General features: G+C 43.4%; 1 protein-coding gene across 1 annotated transcript in view; it reads left to right on the top strand.

Annotated features, from left to right (window-relative positions):
• Window positions 1-11,364, top strand: part of PRKRIP1 (PRKR interacting protein 1) — a 28,507-nt gene extending 17,143 nt beyond the window's left edge. Inside the window, exon 6 of the mRNA XM_054589766.1 lies at window positions 9,323-11,364. Coding sequence (XP_054445741.1) covers window positions 9,323-9,423 — 101 coding nt within the window. The 3' untranslated portion in view covers window positions 9,424-11,364. The remainder of the gene's footprint in view (window positions 1-9,322) is intronic.
• The last annotated feature ends 6,239 nt before the right edge of the window (window positions 11,365-17,603 follow it).

Raw genomic sequence — 17,603 nt, 5'->3', positions numbered from 1 at the left:
ATGTTGCAGAGGGACCTTCCCTGACCAGTAGATCTAACACCCCTTTCAGAACAAGAAACTGAGGTTATTTTGCTCTGAGTTTGTGCTTAGCCTGTTTTGGATCTTTGGAAGTGCACGTTAAACCTTTTAGTAGTTGGCTCTAGAATTGAAAGAGACAGGTGGCAGCATCGCAAAATGGGGGTTTCTTAAATTCTCCTCTCCTAATCCTTTTTAGAATCAATTTGCCCAAGGATATAAAGAATATTTGAGATCATACAACAGGTTTTAGTACTTTCAGATACATTTTATCCAGAGCCTTCAGCTTGTTTAAAATGGCCATGCACCCTTTCACGGGGTCTCTCCCCTGGTCTAAGTTTCACTTGTATCAAAGAGACTTGTTTGTGCCCATATCACATCATGGAGCCCCACCATGGTAGCGTAGTGCTGTTTTCAGACTGAGTGTTGTGATCCTTTGCTCACCGGATCATGAAATCGTTTTAGAGGTTGCAGCTATTGTTTTTTCCAAACGTGAAATAGGTAAGAAGAAATCAGAGTACGTTACACTCGGAATAAGTATTTTGTGAAAAATTCAGTTTCTCAGTAGGCTGTGGGCTATGGGCCACAGTCAAACAAATTTGAAAATCATTGGAGTAGTGCATGGGCCCTTCCTGCTCTTATACTCAGGTGTGAAGTTAGCACCTGTATGTATTTTAAAATGATTAGTAATCATACATGGTTGCATGTGCCTCTTAAAATGAGCAAGATAGAGAATGCCATAGGGAGAACTGTCATTAAAAAAGGTTTGTGTGCTTTTTACCTCACCTTCTTAGTTTCCTTCCTTAGTTTTTGTTTTGTGAAAGAGAAAATAGATTTTCTAGCTGTCAGTTTGAAATGAATAGAAACTTAATGTCATGATACTCCATTGTGCCACAAGGTGGCTTCTCTGTGCTGCTGGGTTCTTGATGGCCTCGGATGTAAATCACTTGAGCTTTTTTGGCTCTTCTTTTTTTTTCCCTTTTCCTCTTTTTCTTTTTTTCTTTTTTCGCTGTGTAACCTGCTTCAGGGCCTGCGGGCGGAGGCCAGGCCCTGGTTCGCGGCCACAGGTTGCTCTGGCATGGGGCACTATGAGAGACCCATGGGAACGGGGCTTTTTTGGCTCTTCTAAAAAGCAGTAAGGGGCAGCTGGCTAGGAGTTCTGTTCTGTTGTTGGAGAGGAAGTATCCCCACTTGTTGTTGGTGCTGGTCCAGCAATTCAGTGAAGACACCATGTAGCACAGGGCTCATGTCTGAATGACACCATGGGATTGCATTAAGCCAGTTTGGATTATTGTGAAGGCTTGAATTCCCAAAACGACGTATTCTAACACCAGTGTTATTTATCCTAACAGAGGCCTGCCTACCAAAGAAACCCAGGGTGACCTTAAGGTGATTTGTTACCAGGTACATTGAGAGCAGTTTCACAGCCTCAGCACTAGTGAATTGACATTTTGGCCCAGCTCATCCTTTGCTGTGAGGGGCTATGTTCTGTTCATGATAGTATGTTTAACAACATCCTGGCCTCTATCCACTAAATACCAGTAGCACCCATCCTCGCCTCAGTCATTGACAGGCAAAAATACCTTCAGACGTTGCCAAATGTTCCCTCGTGCGGGGAGGGAGACAAAATTACCTCCAATTAAAACTCATCTCTATTGGTATCTGGAATTCAAAAAGCACTCAATAATGTTTTAGATAGAACTGTTTCTTTTTTTTTTTTTTATTGTTCAAATACATATGTCTCCATTTTCCCACCAAGAACTGTTTCCTTCAATGACAAAATTATCATATATGTTGAAAAACTATTCCTGTCCTTTGTGTCTTTTGAAAATAAAGGTAATAATGATCACTTGGTAATTTTTTGAATATGCAGCAAACAATAAAATAAAATATAAAAATTATCCATAATTCTTACTAAAAATAATCACTTCAATATTTTAATGATGTTATGTCAATTTTCAAATATGTTATATAAACTTTATATATAAATACTATTTATGGTTGTACTAATTTTATCATAAAACATTGTATCACAAATATTTTCCATTTCCTTGCAATTCCATAGTACAAGAAGGGATTTTGTTTTAGTCTAGTCATTCATCTGTTTGTTTTTAAGAAAAACGTTAATATCAGTTTCAGTTACATTCAGTGGTATTTTACCTAGTATTCCTGTAATCTGTGAATAAAATTTCAGATTCTTGGATTTGAAAACATGTAAACAATAGTATAAAAGTAATGGGAAGTCCTGATCCATGTGGCTCAGTTGGTTGGAGGTCATTCTGCAAAGGGAAGGGCCACCGGTTCGATTCCCAGTCAGGGCACACACGAAAAGCAACCAGTTGATGTTTCTCTTTCACAATAATGTTCTTCTCTTTGACCCTCTCTTTGCCCTGTCTCTCTAAAAAATAAAATGAAATCTTTTTTTTTTTAAGTACATTAGTCACCAAATACAATAGAAAATAGCTTTAAATAAATAAGTGGAAAAGCTCAAATATCATTCAAGTAGATTACCTTTCTGTCTTTTAATCTTTTCATATGCATACATCATTTGTATATAGTTATAACATGTATGAACAGTTTTCCATTTTGTTTTAATTTTATTTAACAGTATAAGCGTATCCGGTCCTTTATAATTTTTCGAGTGACTGATAATATCCAGCAATTGACATAATTGTGATATACCGAACCTTTTCCTTTTTGTTAGGCATTAGATTGGTTCCAGTTTTTGTCTCCTTTAGAAGACACTTGAATGACTAGTATGTACCTGTCTCCCTTCCCCTTTTCTGGATGTTTTCCTTAAGATAAATTTCCAGCAGTGGGAATGGCTAGATCAGAGTATAAAAAGGTTTCAGGGGTCTCGAAATGTAGTACCAGTTTCTTGTCAGAGAAGTAGTACCAATTTTTACTGCCACCAGCAATATGCAACTGTGTACACTTTTACCATATCCTTGCCAACATTGGCTTTTAAAAGTTATTCGTCCACATGGATAAGAATGTGACTCTAGGGGAAGTTACAATCTCAGTGAGGACTTAGTAAAAACCTTACAAAAATATGGATTCACTCACCCTGGCCAGGTATCTCAGCGGTTAGAGCATTGTCCTGAGAAGCCAAGGTTGCGGGTTTGATTCCCTAGTCAGGGCACATATAAGAATCAACCAATGAATATATCAATAAGCTGAACAACAAATCAATCTCTTTCTCTCCCTCTCCCCCATCTCTCTCTCTAAAATAAATTTAAAAAATATATATATATATATATATATATATATATATATATATATCCAGATCTGACAGGACCACGGTAGCTTCCACTGTCTTCCCACCTTGCCACCCCTCTGTGTACAGTCTCCAAAACTCTTTTTAAAACATAAACTGGATTGTCATTTGCTCTTTTGCTTATGTAGTAACAATAGCTAATATTTGTTGAACATGTATTAAGTACGTTCTCCCAGTTCTACATGTTTTGCAGAAACCAAGATCTGGGAACTAGATTAGGTAATGTATTTTTCACAGCAGCTCTGTGATAGTGGTGGTATCTCCATGGTGATGATACCTGCAGAGCTAGAGGTAGTAGCAAGGTGACAGGGTGGGATTTGATCCCAGGTAATGTGTCGCCACTGGCTTTGGCTTACCCACAAGGTGATTCTGCTTAAAACCTAGTCACCAGCCCTTGCATTTCTGACACTGCCTGTCCGGCCCTTTCTGGTCTCTCTCCCCCACCAGTTCGGTCTGGCCACTCCCTGCCGTGAGTCCTCTGCCCTTGCCAAGCTTACAGCTCTGCTCTTTCACTGCGCTGTGCATGTCCAGGCCTCTGTGCTCTTTTCATGCTGCCTGACTCTCCATCTACCTGGAGAACATCTGCTCGTCCTACACCTTCCTCTTGGGATGTTTTCTTTCTTTGTAAATGCTTTCCTGGCCTCCCTCCCCGCCCCAACCGATGCAGTCTGGCCTTTCCCTCCGGCCCTTGCTTCCAGAAGGTTTTGTTACAGAATCTGCTAAATCATATGACATTCTTATCTTTTCAACTTTAATGTCAGTTCCATGAGGGTAGGACAGTGTCTTCTTTCAATAAAAAGCTTTTTGTTTTAGAATGGTTTTTGATTTATAGAAAAATGATGAAGATAGTATAGTGCAAAGATTTCCCATACACCCCATTTATGCTAGTGTTACTATCTTAATATTGATCCTTTGTCAGAATAATGAACCAATATTAATACATGTATTAGCTAAAGTCAATGCTTTATTCAGATTTCCTTAGTTTTTACCTAATGCCTTTTTCTTGTTCCAGAATCCTATCCAGGATATCACATTACATTTAATCATCACGTCTCCTTAGGCTCCTGTTAACTGTGACAGTTCTTAGATTTTACTTATTTTTGATGACCTTGAGAGTTTTGAGGGCCAGGTGCTCTGTAGAATGTTCCTCAGTTGAGATTTTTCAGATGTTTTTCTCACGATTAGACGGATTCTGTATTTGTGGGTGGAAGACCGCAGAGATAAAAGTGCCACTGTCATCACCTCAAGGCTTTGTGCTTCACGGTGGCTCCGCACTGTTGTGTTGACCTCGATCACCTTGCTAAGACAGTGCTCATGAGGATTTTCTACTCAAATTCTGCACAAATTCGTTTCTTCTCCCGTTTTTTTATTTGTATCCATATGGGCTCATGGATATTTATACTTTAGGGTTAATCTAGTACTACTTAATTTTGTTGCTCAAATTATTCCAGCCTGGCCACTGGGAGCACTTTCATTTGGTTCTTGTGTTCCTTTTATGTATTCCCATCATTGTGGGGTTTTTTGGGAGGGAGTGAGGGCAGGGTTGTAGTTGTTTTTTAGCATTTCCTTACTCTGGCACTACAAGATATTCCAAATTTATCTTGTATGTTGCCTGCCCCAGATCTGAAAACAGCCATTTCTCCAAGAAGTCTTGGTTCCCTTTATTGGAGAGTGATGTTAGAAACCAAGATCTGGGAACTAGATGTACTCTTTATACTTCTAGGGTGGTGTTATTTTTATGCCCTCTTAACTGATAGAGCAAGGAAATAGATATTCCCATATATAACCATCATAAGCTAATAAGCATGAGTTCATACTGATGTCTCCAACTCTCCATTGCCACATGGATTCTAGCGTTTTTAGCCTATTTGCCTGCACCCTCCTACTCTGACAGTGAGTAACCTAGCTCCCACCATCCATCCATTTAATTGTCCATTTCCAGTATACATGGATGTTCGTTTCAGAATTGTTAACCTGTTAGCTGTGAGAAACAACTTTTTGTCAACTAGAATACAGTGCTCTGTACAGTTCTTTCTGCCTTAGTCTTACATGCTCCACTATTTCCCAAATTATGTAGGTTAGCATCTGTCCTCCAACCCCCTCACACAGGTTTCATCCATTTGTAATTCAGTAGGATTCATATATCACATTTTGCACTTCATCCTGGGATCCTTGACATCCTAGAATTTGCATACATCGAGGTTTGTTCTTTGTGCTGTAAAGTTCTGTGAGTTTTGATAAATTCATAGTATCATGTATCCACCATTACAATATTATGCACAATAGTTTCACTGCCTTAAAAAAAATACCCTGCGCTTCTGCATTCAGCCTTCTCCCTATCCCTAGCAAGCACTGATCTGTTCACCGTTCTTAGAATTTTGCCCTTTCCACAGTGTCATTTGATTGGAATTGTGCAGGATGTAGCCTTTTCAGACTGGCTCCTTTCACTTAGCAGAAGGCATTTTAAGATCCATTTATGTCTGCATGTCTCTGTAGCTCATTTCTTTTTACTGTTGAATAGTATTTCATTGTATTGGATATACTACAGATTATTTATCCATTCACCTCTTGAAGGACCTCTTGGTTGTATCCATTTTTTGGAGTTTCTGAATAAAGCTGCTACAAACATTTATGTGATGGTTTTTGTGTGAATGTAAGTTTTCTAATCTGTCAAATGTATATTCAATACCTAGGAAGATGATTGCTGGATCATATGATAAGAGTATGCTTAGCTTTGTAAGAAACTGGCAAACTGTCTTCCAAAGTGGCTGTACCATTTTGCATTTCTATCAACAATGAATAAGAGTTCCTCCACGTCCTTGCCAGCAATTGGTATTGTTAATTTTTTTTTAAATTTTAGTCATATTAACATGTCTGTTGTGGTTTCTTGTTGTATTTTGTGGCAGCATTTTTTAAAAGATTTTATTTATTTAGTTTTTTTTTATTGTTCAAATACATTTGTCTCCATTTTCCTGCCACCACTTTCCCCTGCCCCACCCACCCCCGCCTGTTTGTTTAGTTTCAGAGAGAATGGAAGAGAGGGAGAGAAACATCAATGTGCAAGAGATAGACTGATCAGTTGCCTCTCGCGTGCCCCCAGCTGGGGACCTTGCCTGCAACCCAGGCATGTGTCCTGACTGGGAATTGAACCAGCGACAACTTTCAGTTTGCAGGATGGTGCTCAGTCCACTGAGCCACACCAGTCAGGGCATGACAGCACTTTTTAAATACTATGTTCTCAACATTAAACATAGTAGTAGTAGTAGTAGTAGTAGTAGTAGTAAGCACTTTATTTATTTATTATTTACTTCTGTTGGAAGAACGAATAGGTGAAATAAGTCTGTTGAGTTACTGAATGATTTGAATGTGACCAGATGCCTAGGTTTCTTCTCTTTGAGAGTGATACTTCTAGGCCCTTACAGCATCTTTCCCACACACAGGAATCAATTTTGTTTACTACTGAGGTACTACATTTTCGGGGGATTTTCAGTCACAAGGAATGCTTTGAGCCCTCCTCTGTTAAGCAGCATCTCAGACATCTAAAACACCCCATTTCACAAACATCCACGTTAATATTTTGCTGTTTAAGATCAGAATTAAAGATCAAATCCTTTGCTCTGGTCCTGCTGTCTTCAGACTTCTGCAGGTGTGTTTGGAGGTTTTTAAGCTTGAGGCAGACAGAATATGCAAATTTATGGAATAAAAGAGAAATAATAATCGGTTTCAGCCTTAGATCGCAAGTTCTAGAGCTGAACTCCCCAGCTGGCATGTGGGTAATTAGCTGTGAGTGGCAAGACCTGGATCCCCTCAGCCCTCCAGGTGGAGATAGCACCCAAGGCCGTGGACCACTTGCCTCATGGACCAGAGAAATAGTGTCCTTCCCACGTGTGCCATGACATTGGAAAGCTTGGGGAGTACTTGAGTGCTCAGAACTAGGTTTTTGATCCCTCTCTTTTTCCCCTCTATCTCTCCATAGTATGCATTTTTTTATTGCGATATAAAACTTATCATCTTAACTATTTCATGTGTATAGTTCATTGCTGTCAAATTGTGCCACCATCACCAGCATCAATCCCCGTAACTCTTTTCATCTCGTAACAAAAATTATGCCTATTAAACAGTATCTCCCATTCTCCTTCCCCCAGCCTCTGGCAACTACACTTTATTTTCTGTCTCTATGTTTTTGACTATTCCAGATATCTCACATAAGAGGAGTTATACAATATTTATCTTTCTGTGACTGGCCTGCTTCACTAGCATAATGTCCGTAACATTCATCCATGTTGTAGCATGTGTCAGAATGTCCTTCCTTTTTTTTTAAATCCTCATCCAAGGACATGCATATTGATTTTAGAGAGAGAGGAAGGGGGGGCTTGAGAGAAATATCAATGAGAAAGAGAAACATCGATCAGTTGCCTCTCATACATGCCCCAACCTGGGACCAAAACTACAACCTAGGCATGTGCCCTGACTGGGTGGTTGAACCTGCAGCCTTTTTACGGCATGACACTCCAACCAACTGAGGCACACCAGCCAGGGCGCCTTCTTTTTTAAGGCTGAGTAATTCTCCATCATATGGCTAGAGCACATTTGCTTACCCATTCAGTATGATCACCTCCGTGCTGTCTCCACCTTGTTTTTCTTTTGCTTGAGTTTCCTTAGGTATTTCTGCAGGCACGGTGGTTAGAGGCCTAGAGAGTCAAATAGTCCGGGTCTGAATCCTGGATCCTTGTTTTATTGATTATGAGAGCCTTGTAATCAGTAATAATAAATAATAAATCTCTTTATTTCTCTTCTGTAAAATGGGTATATGGTAGTGGTACTTAGAGTTAAACAAGACAGTAAACAACACAGTGCCTGGCATATATTAGGTGTCCAAATATTAGCTATTAAAATATGCTCATCATTTGTACTTTTGAAACTTACTCTTTTTGGCATGAAGTTGAGGAATATCCTAAATTTATTAAATGAAAATTTAGAGATGATTTCACCCCATTGCCATTAGTGTGTTTTAGGTCTCATCCTAGTGTATGAACGTGATTTTTAGACTATACTTGTGCCTGGGCACCCCAAGGCCTCCTGCTTTGAAGCTCGTTGTCTGGCCTGGTGATGACAACGGAAGCAAATCTCTGGGGGCCCGTTAACAGGCTGGGGTGAACCCACTGTGCCTGCAGGTGGCCACCTGCGCTGGACTGTGAGCTGGAGGGCGGGTGCTGCCTTGTTCCAGCTCTCAGCCACTCCCCTGCTCCCAAGGAGAGGAAGGAGCTGGGAACAAGTTGTCTTCGTGCTCTGCTTTTGGCCAGCCCAGTGGCACTGTGGGTACTGGTAGTCACGCCGGGGAAAACACTGGAGTTCAGAGCTACACGTGGAGTGTCAAGAGAGGCCTTCTGGATCTGTGGGAAGAGCCGGGAAGGTAGCATATTGGTGTGGGCAGAGCCCACTGCTACACAGTTTTAGAAAATCCTTTTGCAGACTGCAGTGTGGGAGCTTGAGACAGCAGCAGCAGTATTGTCAGCATTAAATATTAAATCTTACAGACCTGGTTGAGGATATTGCCATGCCTTATAAAACCAGTGGAGCTCGATTTATGGGGCATCAGGCTCTTTGTGTACTGCTGGATCTTTTTAATAAGGATGAGAGCCACCCACAGGCAGCGGTGGGTAAGTTCTGTGACTAATGCTTTGATTTTAGAGAAAGGAAGGGGGAGAGAGAAACACTGATTTTGTTGTTCCATTTATTCATGCATTCATTGGTTGATTCTTGGATGTGCCTTAACTGGGGATCAAACCTGCACCCTTGGTGTATCAGGACAACGCTCTAACCACCTGAACTACCTGGTCAGGGCTGTGACTGACTCTTCATACTGGGCAGTGGCATTGAGGGCTGATGGATGTGAAGACGTCCTCTAGCTCCTCACTGTCCGGAAACTGTCTGTTCCTAATGTTTTCACATCGCTCCTCCTTTTCTGAAGCGCCCTAGATTATCTGAGTGAATTTGGGTATCTCTAATCTGAATGTCTTATGATTGCAGGATCCAGAGAGTCCCAAGAGCAGCCGTCCAGCAGCTCTGAGGAGGCATCCGGAACAGAGGAGGAGAAAGAGGAAGAGCCCAGCTTCATCATGGGGCGGTGACTGTTGGTCACAGTGGCTCTCTGGGGCCCAGGGCCTCAGAAGGCCTTCCACCTGACCCAAGGAGAAAGGAGGCTGTTTGGACTCAGTTTCTCTCCCAAGCCTCGCTGGGTAGAAGCACGTGGGAAGCCATGCCGACTGCTCGTGGCCCTGCCAACAGGCAGGACTCGGAGCCTGTGGGACAGAGAGGACTGTCTCCTGGACACTCAAGGGCCGTGCCATATAGAGTTTGTTCATGTTTCCACTAAAAGGGGGAAAATTTATAACCTTCTGCCTGTGGTGCCTGTTTTCACATATTTAGACATTAATGAACTTTGGGCTGATTTCCATGAAGGAATGTTTATTAGTAAAGAACAGAAAAACTTTAGGTTTTGTTTGGCCCTGTGAAATGTTGAAGCTGTAGGGAAGGCTATGAAAAAGAGGTGATGGGGGTGGGGCCTTTTCCCAGGGTCGCTGAGGGGAATGGCCTTGGCTCTGGAGCTGACTCCCTGCCCGGCGCCTGCCCTTCATTTCCTTCAGCTGAGGGTGCAGACTGCGCCTCAGAGCACATGCTCCCGCCCAGGAGATCCCAGTACGCCCATGTGTTTTGGGGAGCCCTGGGACGTGCACAAGAAGTTGTAGGACGCAGCCAGGGGCTGGGCCATAAAAGGGAACTGGGTGTGTGAAAAGAGCTTTAGGGAAAGTAATTGGAGATGAGAAAAAGAAGCAGGGGGGGCCTCCAGCTGGGCTGAACCAGAGGAGAGGGCCTGGGGAGCCCAAGCCAGCCCGGGAGGGGGGATCCATTGGCCGAAAGCTGCGTTTTCATCCTGAGGTCGAAGGACTTCTAAACAGAAAATTTGAGGTAGCCTTTCAGGCAACATGGGGGACAGAGATGGTTTCTAATTAGAGCCTTTGGTCACTTTTTGGATTATTTCTCTCCATCTCCAAATTTCTAAGAATATTTTGTGACTTTTATGGAATTTGATACAATTAAGGAAATCATGGTTTTGATTGGACATTTTACTTTTCTTTCACTTTTGAGGTATTGATTTTCCTGGTGCTGCCCTAGGCTAGGTGACATCCTTTGGTGACTTCTGTCCTTTCAGCAGTGAAGTCACAGGAGGGTTTTTTTAAACAGTTCCCTTAAATTGTGATGTATTGAAGTCCAGTTAATATTTATTAAGTGATTCACAGGAATTTTTCTTTCCCAGGAAACTGAAATGGAAAGTCAACCCTAATAAATTAGCACACACCCTGGCCGTACATTTTGAAACCGATGTTTCTCTTGGTCAGGGACTGGCTGGTTAGTTTGTGTTTTGTCTTTTGTTCCATCTTCGACTTGCTGGTTTCCTTATCCCCACCCCCACCCCCACTCGAATGTGCGTCACAACTCTTGGCCTTGAATCCAGCCTGGATATTGTGGGTTTTGTCTTTCACTGGAGACTGTGGAGCCAGGTCTCAGAGTGGGAAGACCTGGGTTCAAACCTTAACCTTCCTCTGATGAAAATTGGGAACTTTAGGCAAGTCACTTCCTGCCTCTGCCTGGTGCACCTGGCAGAGAGCCTAGTGAGACGTGTGTTGGACAGGTGGACGGAAAACTAAACGAATAGGATTCCAGGCAGGGTGTTTATGTTTTCTACCTTTACTAGATACCAGAAGATGATGTTTAGGTAGGAAACATCCTGTACTAGTTTCTGACAGTTTTCAAAGGGTCATGTATACCTTAGGGTGAATGACTCAGCCTTTCTTCTTCAGAGTATTTACTTGGGAAAGGGGAACAATTAGATGTCATCAGTGAGAAGGCAGTGGGCGATACTGAGAGGACAGCCCCCGCTAAAAAAAGCCACGACTGGGGAGAATCATTAAGTAATGCCCTTATTGATTAGCTTGTAGGTGAGGAGAAATTAAACAACAAACGTATACATAACCTTGTTGTCTCAGCAAACCTCAGGTATAAGAATTCTGACTCACCAGATATTAGATCTCTGTTCACTAAGTCACCAAATATTCATTGAGCACAAACATTTAGTGGCAGGCCTGTGCCTAGTTATTTGTATTAAAATACTGTTTGCCCTTTAATTAGAGGTCCAATATAGGTTAACCAAACAAGATTTATAAACACGGAGAGTTCTGGAAACTTGCCCAGGTCATCCAGCAAATAAGTAGTAGAGCTGGCCTTTGAACCCACTTACTGTCATTCCAGAATCCACCAGCCTCGCCCCCACACCGTGGTGCTGGGCCGCGCTGGGGAAGAAGCTGTGCACAGCCCCGCCTGGTGGGGCGGGGTTCCCAAGGGCTGCTTTTTTGATTCCAGGGCTGTAGGCTACAGGCCCCTCCTTCCATAAGCCCCCTGGTGTGTGTGTATAATAATATGTCATAAAATGTCATAGTTTTAAATATAACTGATCCTCATTTTTCACAAATTCCTTGTTTGCGACTTCACTGAAATTTATAATCCCAAAATTAATGCTTGTGCTTTTGTAGTCATTTTCAGACATGCACAGAGTAGTAAAAATTTGAATTGCCTGAAGCACGCCTCCCCAGCTGAGGTTAAACAAGGCTCTGCCTTCTTGTTTCAGCTCAAACTTTATTTAATGGCAGGTTATTTCCTAATTGGTGGTTGCTGTTTAAAATGGCCCCCAGTTTCACCATGTGAGTACACAGGAAGTGGGTTCCCCAGATGCCTACTCCGACAGCACCCTGATCTTAGACTTCCAAGCTCCAGAACTATGAAAAGTAAATTTCTGTCACTTAAAATAAATACATAAAATAAAATGGCCCCCAAATGTGCTGAAGTTCCATGTAGTGGTTTTGGGTTTTTTTTTTTTAAAGATTTTTTTATTTTTAGAGAGAGGGCAAGGGAGGAAGGGGGAGAGGGAGAGAAACATCAATCAGTTGCCTCTTGTGTACACCCTGATGGACCGGACCCCGAACCCAAGGCATGTGCCCTGACCAGGAATCAAACCAGAGACCTTTCACTTTTCGGAACAGAGAGAGAGAGTCCCTCCACGAGAGAGAGAGAGAGAGAGACCCTCCTTCACCTGAGAGAGAGAGAGAGAGAGAGACCCTCCACCTGAGAGAGAGAGAGTGTCCCTCCTTCACCTGAGAGAGAGAGAGAGAGAGTCCCTCCTTCACCTGAGGATATGTTTGTTGATTTTAGAGAGGGGAAAGACAAAAAATACATCTCTTGGGTGCCTCTTATACAGCCCCCAACCAGGACTGAACCCACAATCTGCGTAACCTGACTGGAAATCAAACCTGCAACCTTTGCTGCACAGGATGATGCTACATCCAACTGAGCCACCCTGCCAGGGCTATTTATTTATTTTAGAGAGAGAAAGGGCTGGAGAAGGAGAGAGACGTCGATTTGTTGCTCCACTTACTGATGCATTCATTGGTTGATTCTTGTATGTGCCTTCTCTGGGGATCAAATCTACCACCTTGGCATATGGGGATGACACTCTAATCAACTGAGCTACCTGGCCAGGACCACCCATCTAGTGTTCTTAAGTACAAGAAGGCCATGATAAGCCTTAGATAACCTTCATTCAGGAATGAGTTACAGTGCTGTTGGCTGTGAGTTCAATGTTAATGAATCAATAATAAAACCTTAAAAAACAAACAAACAAAAAACCTGGCTGGAGTGACTCAGTAGATTGAGTGCCGACATGCAAACCAAGAGGTCGCTGGTTCGATTCCCAGTCAGGGCACATGCCTGGGCTGTGGGCCAGGTCCCCAGTAGGTGGCGCACAAGAGGCAAACATCAATGTGTGGTGTGTTTGCCACACCACACATTGATGTTTGCCTCTATTTCTCCCCTTCTCTCTAAAAATAAAATCTTTAAAAAGTAGTATGTATTTATCATTGACAAAGGTGTCTTTAAACAAAAACATAAAATAAGGTCGTGTTGACCAACTAATGTGACTAGAGGTTCTCAGGAACCCAGCCCTCTTATTTCCTGATCAACAGTGGTTTGGTACTTGCAACTTCAGTGTTAGCAGTGACTTTATTAAACATAATTACTGTGAATAATGAGAATCAAATGTGTCTGTGTGTGGGGGGGGGCAGTGTGGGTGTGGAGAGGGAATGAATTCACATTCATGAGCAATTCTGGAATTACGGAGATGTGTTTTCTAAAGCAAGGAATTGTACTTTGTGGCTGTATTCCTGATAACAGTACTTTATTTCGCCTGGAGAATTGGGCGGTGGACTGAGCCATCCCACTTTGAATGCTGGATCACAGATGTCACATAGCACTCCTCACTTCTTAGATCTTCCCTACTATAATTGCCCAATGTTCTAAAATGCATTTTTACGTGTCCTCTCTCCTTAGGTGCCCCCCACCCGCCCCCTGCATTGGAGCCATTGCTCCCTGCCTTCTCTTCTGGCCCCGCGCAGGGCCCCTCCCAGTGGCAAGCATCTCAGGGGGCTCCCGTGGTGAAACAGCAGCACAGAAGCCTTTGTCTTCGTGTCCTCCTGTTACCACCCATTTCTCCCCTCCCTTCTCAGCCGCATACCCCAAGAGTTCTCTCTCCACTTCCACCTCTTCTCCCTCATCCCTCCACGTTTCCATCCCCGTCACTCCACTGAATTCCTAGTCTTGCCAACTCCAGCCTTTGGTGGCTGGCCGTACAATTTTCCAAACTCCTGCACGTTCTTGACAGTACTGCCTTTCCCTTGCTTGCTTCTCTGCTCAAACTCCAGATGTTGGGGTGACCCAGGGGGCCGTCTTATGTCTTTTGTCAAACTCAGGCTCCAGGAAGTCTTAACTAGTCCATGGCTTTAAACACCATCCTTGCTGATGCCTTCTGGGTTCGTCAACTTCCCTTTGGAGTCTCAGACTCGTGTCCACCTGCCGTCTTCGCTTGGATGTCTAATGGGCACCTTGCAGTTGGTATAAGAAAAAAGTTCTTCTCCCCTAAGCACATTCCTCTTCCTTTTTCCTACTTGGTAAATCGTGCCACCATCCACACAGTTGCTCAACGCCCTAACCTATGAGTAAAGGTCATCCTTGTTTCTTGTTTCTCTCATCCCCTCCCCGCACCCATCCATCAGCAGGTCCGGGGCCGGCTCGCTCTCATAGTTCCCTGTTCACTCCCAGTAGAGATAGGTGGTGTAGAGTTACTTCACCACTTCGCCACCCGTATCTCTAGCTTGGATGGATGCCATGGCCTTTTTCTACTTACGCACCACCACCGCCAGCCCTCCGTCACACACACACACAAAAAATTTTAAAAAATTCTCCTCACACAGCAGCCAGAGTGATCTTTTAAAAGCAGAGACCGTATCTTGTCACCCCTCTCTCATGCATTAAGTCCCTGATGGCTTCCCTCACACTTTAAATAGGAGCTGCAAGGCTCTGCTACCCAGCCCTGCCTCCTCCCTTATGCCTTGCTACCCTCCTCCCGCTTCCAGAAGCCCCATGTTGAAGCTGTTCCTGCCTCAGGAACGCTGCACTTGTTCTGCCTCTTTTTCTCATGTCAGGCCTCAGCTTTCTGCCCACCCACCACCACTGTTTTGGTTCATTTTCTTCCATAGCACCCATCACTTGTTTACTTATCCTCACCCTGCCCCATCTGCACCCCTGCATTCCCAGACCCAGCTCTGAGTTCATGAGAGTGAGGACCTGCTTGTCCAGCTCTTTGCTGCATCCCTAGGGCCAGCACAGTGCTTGGGCCATAACAGATGCTCAGTAAGTGTCACATGATGGAACAAATTCCAGTGACTGAAATAAGTTGTTCATGCCTGAGAAACTGCTTCTATGGCAGGAAGATCCTGCGGTTAGATGTCTACACGTTAGTTGTGTTTGCTGGAGAGGGCTAAAGTGGGCCCCACAGCGCAGGAGTGCCAGACGGGGAGCCTGCCTGAAAGCTCCAGACTCCCTGCCCATACATTTTATTCTTTTTTTTTTTTTTTAAAGGTTTTATTTATTTATTTATAGAGAGGAGGGAATGGAGGGAGAAAGGGAGAGAAACATTGATTGGTTGCCTCTTACATGCCCCCAACTGGAGACCTGGCCCACTACCCAGGCGTGTGTCCCGACCAGAAATTGAACCAGCGACCTTTCAGTTCACAGGCTGGTGTTCAATGCAGCGATCCACACCCGCCAGGGCCATGCCCGTGCATTTTAAACAGATACCCCAGGAAATTGCACTACGAATCCCCCCACCCCATACCTTGAGAAACACTGGTTTGGAGCATATTAAATATCGTTACTATTTCATTTTATTTTTTAAATATATTTTATTGATTATGCTATTACAGTTGTCCCATTTTTTTCCCTCCCCTTTACTCCCCTCTGCCCTGTACCACCCCTTTCCCAGCATTCCTCCCCCTCTCAGTTCATGTCCACGGGTCGTACATAAAAGTTCTTTCACTTCTCCATTTCTCATACTATTATTAACCTCCCCCTGCCTATTTTGTACCTGCTATTTATGCTGCTTATTCCCTCTGCCTTTTCCCCCATTCTTCCCCCTCTCCCCACCCCATCTTCATTTCTATCATTCTGTTCCTGCTTGAGTTGTTTACTTAGTTTTTAGGTTCAGTTGTTGATAGCTGTGAGTTTGTTGTCATTTTACTGTTCATAGTTTTTATCTTTTTCTTAGATAAGTCCCTTTAACATTTCATATAATAAAGGCGTGGTGATGATGAACTCCTTTAACTTTTCCTTATCTGGGAAGCACTTTATCTGCCCTTCCATTCTAAAGGATAGCTTTGCTGGATGGAGTAATCTGGAATGTAGCTCCTTGCCTTTCATGACTTTGAATACTCCTTGCCAGCCCCTTCTTGCCTGCAAGGTTTCTTTTGAGAAATCAGCTGATTGTCTTATGGGAACGCCTTTGTAGGTAACTGTCTCCTTTTCTCTTGCTGCTTTTAAGATTCTCTCCTTATCTGTAATCTTGGGTAATTAATTATGATGTGCCTTGGTGTGTGCTTTCTTGGGTCCACCTTCTTTGGGACTCTAAGAGCTTCCTGGATCTCCTGGAAGTCTATTTCCTTGGCCAGATTGGGGAAGTTCTTCATTATTTTTTCAAATAAGTTTTCAATTTCTTGCTCTTCCTCTTCTCCTTCTGGCACCGCTATGATTCAGATGTTGGAACATTTAAAGTTGTCCCAGAGGTTCCTAAGCCTCTCCTCATTTTTTTTGAATTCTTATTTCTTCATTCTGTTCTAGTTGAATATTTATCTCTCCTTTCTGCTCCAAATCGTTGAGTCCCAGTTTCCTTCTTTACTGTTGGTTCCCTGTTATTTTTCTGTTTCACTTTGCATAGCCTTCACCTTTCCCTCCATTTTGTGACCATAGTCAACCAATTCAGCAAACATCCCAGATGACCGGTGTTTTGAACTATGTCTGGTAGGTTGGCTATCTGTTCATCACTTAGTTCTATTTTCAGAGCTTTGACCTATTCTTTCATCTGGGCCATATTTCTCTGTCTCAGCGCGCCTCTTACGTTGGAAAGGATGGAGCCTTAGGTATTCACCAGGGCAGGGCAACCCAGGTCACTGCGTTCTGACGCTGTCTGTGGGGGTGGGGTCCGAGAGGGAACAGTGCTGCTTGCTTGGCTGTGAGCCGGCTTTCAGTCACTACCCACAAGCAAATTGGGCCCTTCTAGTGCTGATTCCCAGGTGGGTGGGTTTGTGTACATTCTAGGACCCTGTGGGTCTCTAATGGACTCTCCTGTGAGGCTGGGAGTTTCTCCTGCCATCATCGCAACCCCCACAGGTTTTTACCTCCAGGGGTTTTGAGGCTGGCTTTTCCCCCGCACTGGAACCCTGGATTGCACAGTCTGTCTTGCTCCCCAGCTGTTCCTCCCAGTTATCTGCACACAAATGTGGGACCACCTGGGCCGCCAGCTGCCTCCTTGCCATGTGTCCTCTCTGTCCCTCCTACTGGTCTGGGTGAATGTTTCTTCTTTAGCTCCTTGGTTGTTGGACTTCCATACAGTTCAATTTTCTGGCAGTTCTGGTCACTTTTTGTTTCTAAATTTGGTGGTCTTCTTTTGGTTGTGCGAAGAGGCAAAGTGCATCCATCCATCTACGCATCCATCTTGGCTGGAACTAAATATCATTACTATTTTAAATTTACTTTTCTGCTCCAACATTTATATTTTGGGAAAAAAATTATTAAACTGAGTTAGAGGAGGGATGTTCTGTTGTTGACTTTTGGAAATAGGAATATAACTAGATCTTGTTTCCAGGGTACA

This window comes from Pteronotus mesoamericanus, unplaced genomic scaffold, assembly GCF_021234165.1.
Source record: "Pteronotus mesoamericanus isolate MK-2021 breed Mesoamerican mustached bat unplaced genomic scaffold, CSHL_Meso_final scaffold_167, whole genome shotgun sequence".
Lineage (NCBI taxonomy): Eukaryota > Metazoa > Chordata > Mammalia > Chiroptera > Mormoopidae > Pteronotus > Pteronotus mesoamericanus.
The sequence above is the reverse complement of the archived record's forward strand: the minus strand, read 5'-3'. Positions and strand labels throughout refer to the sequence as shown.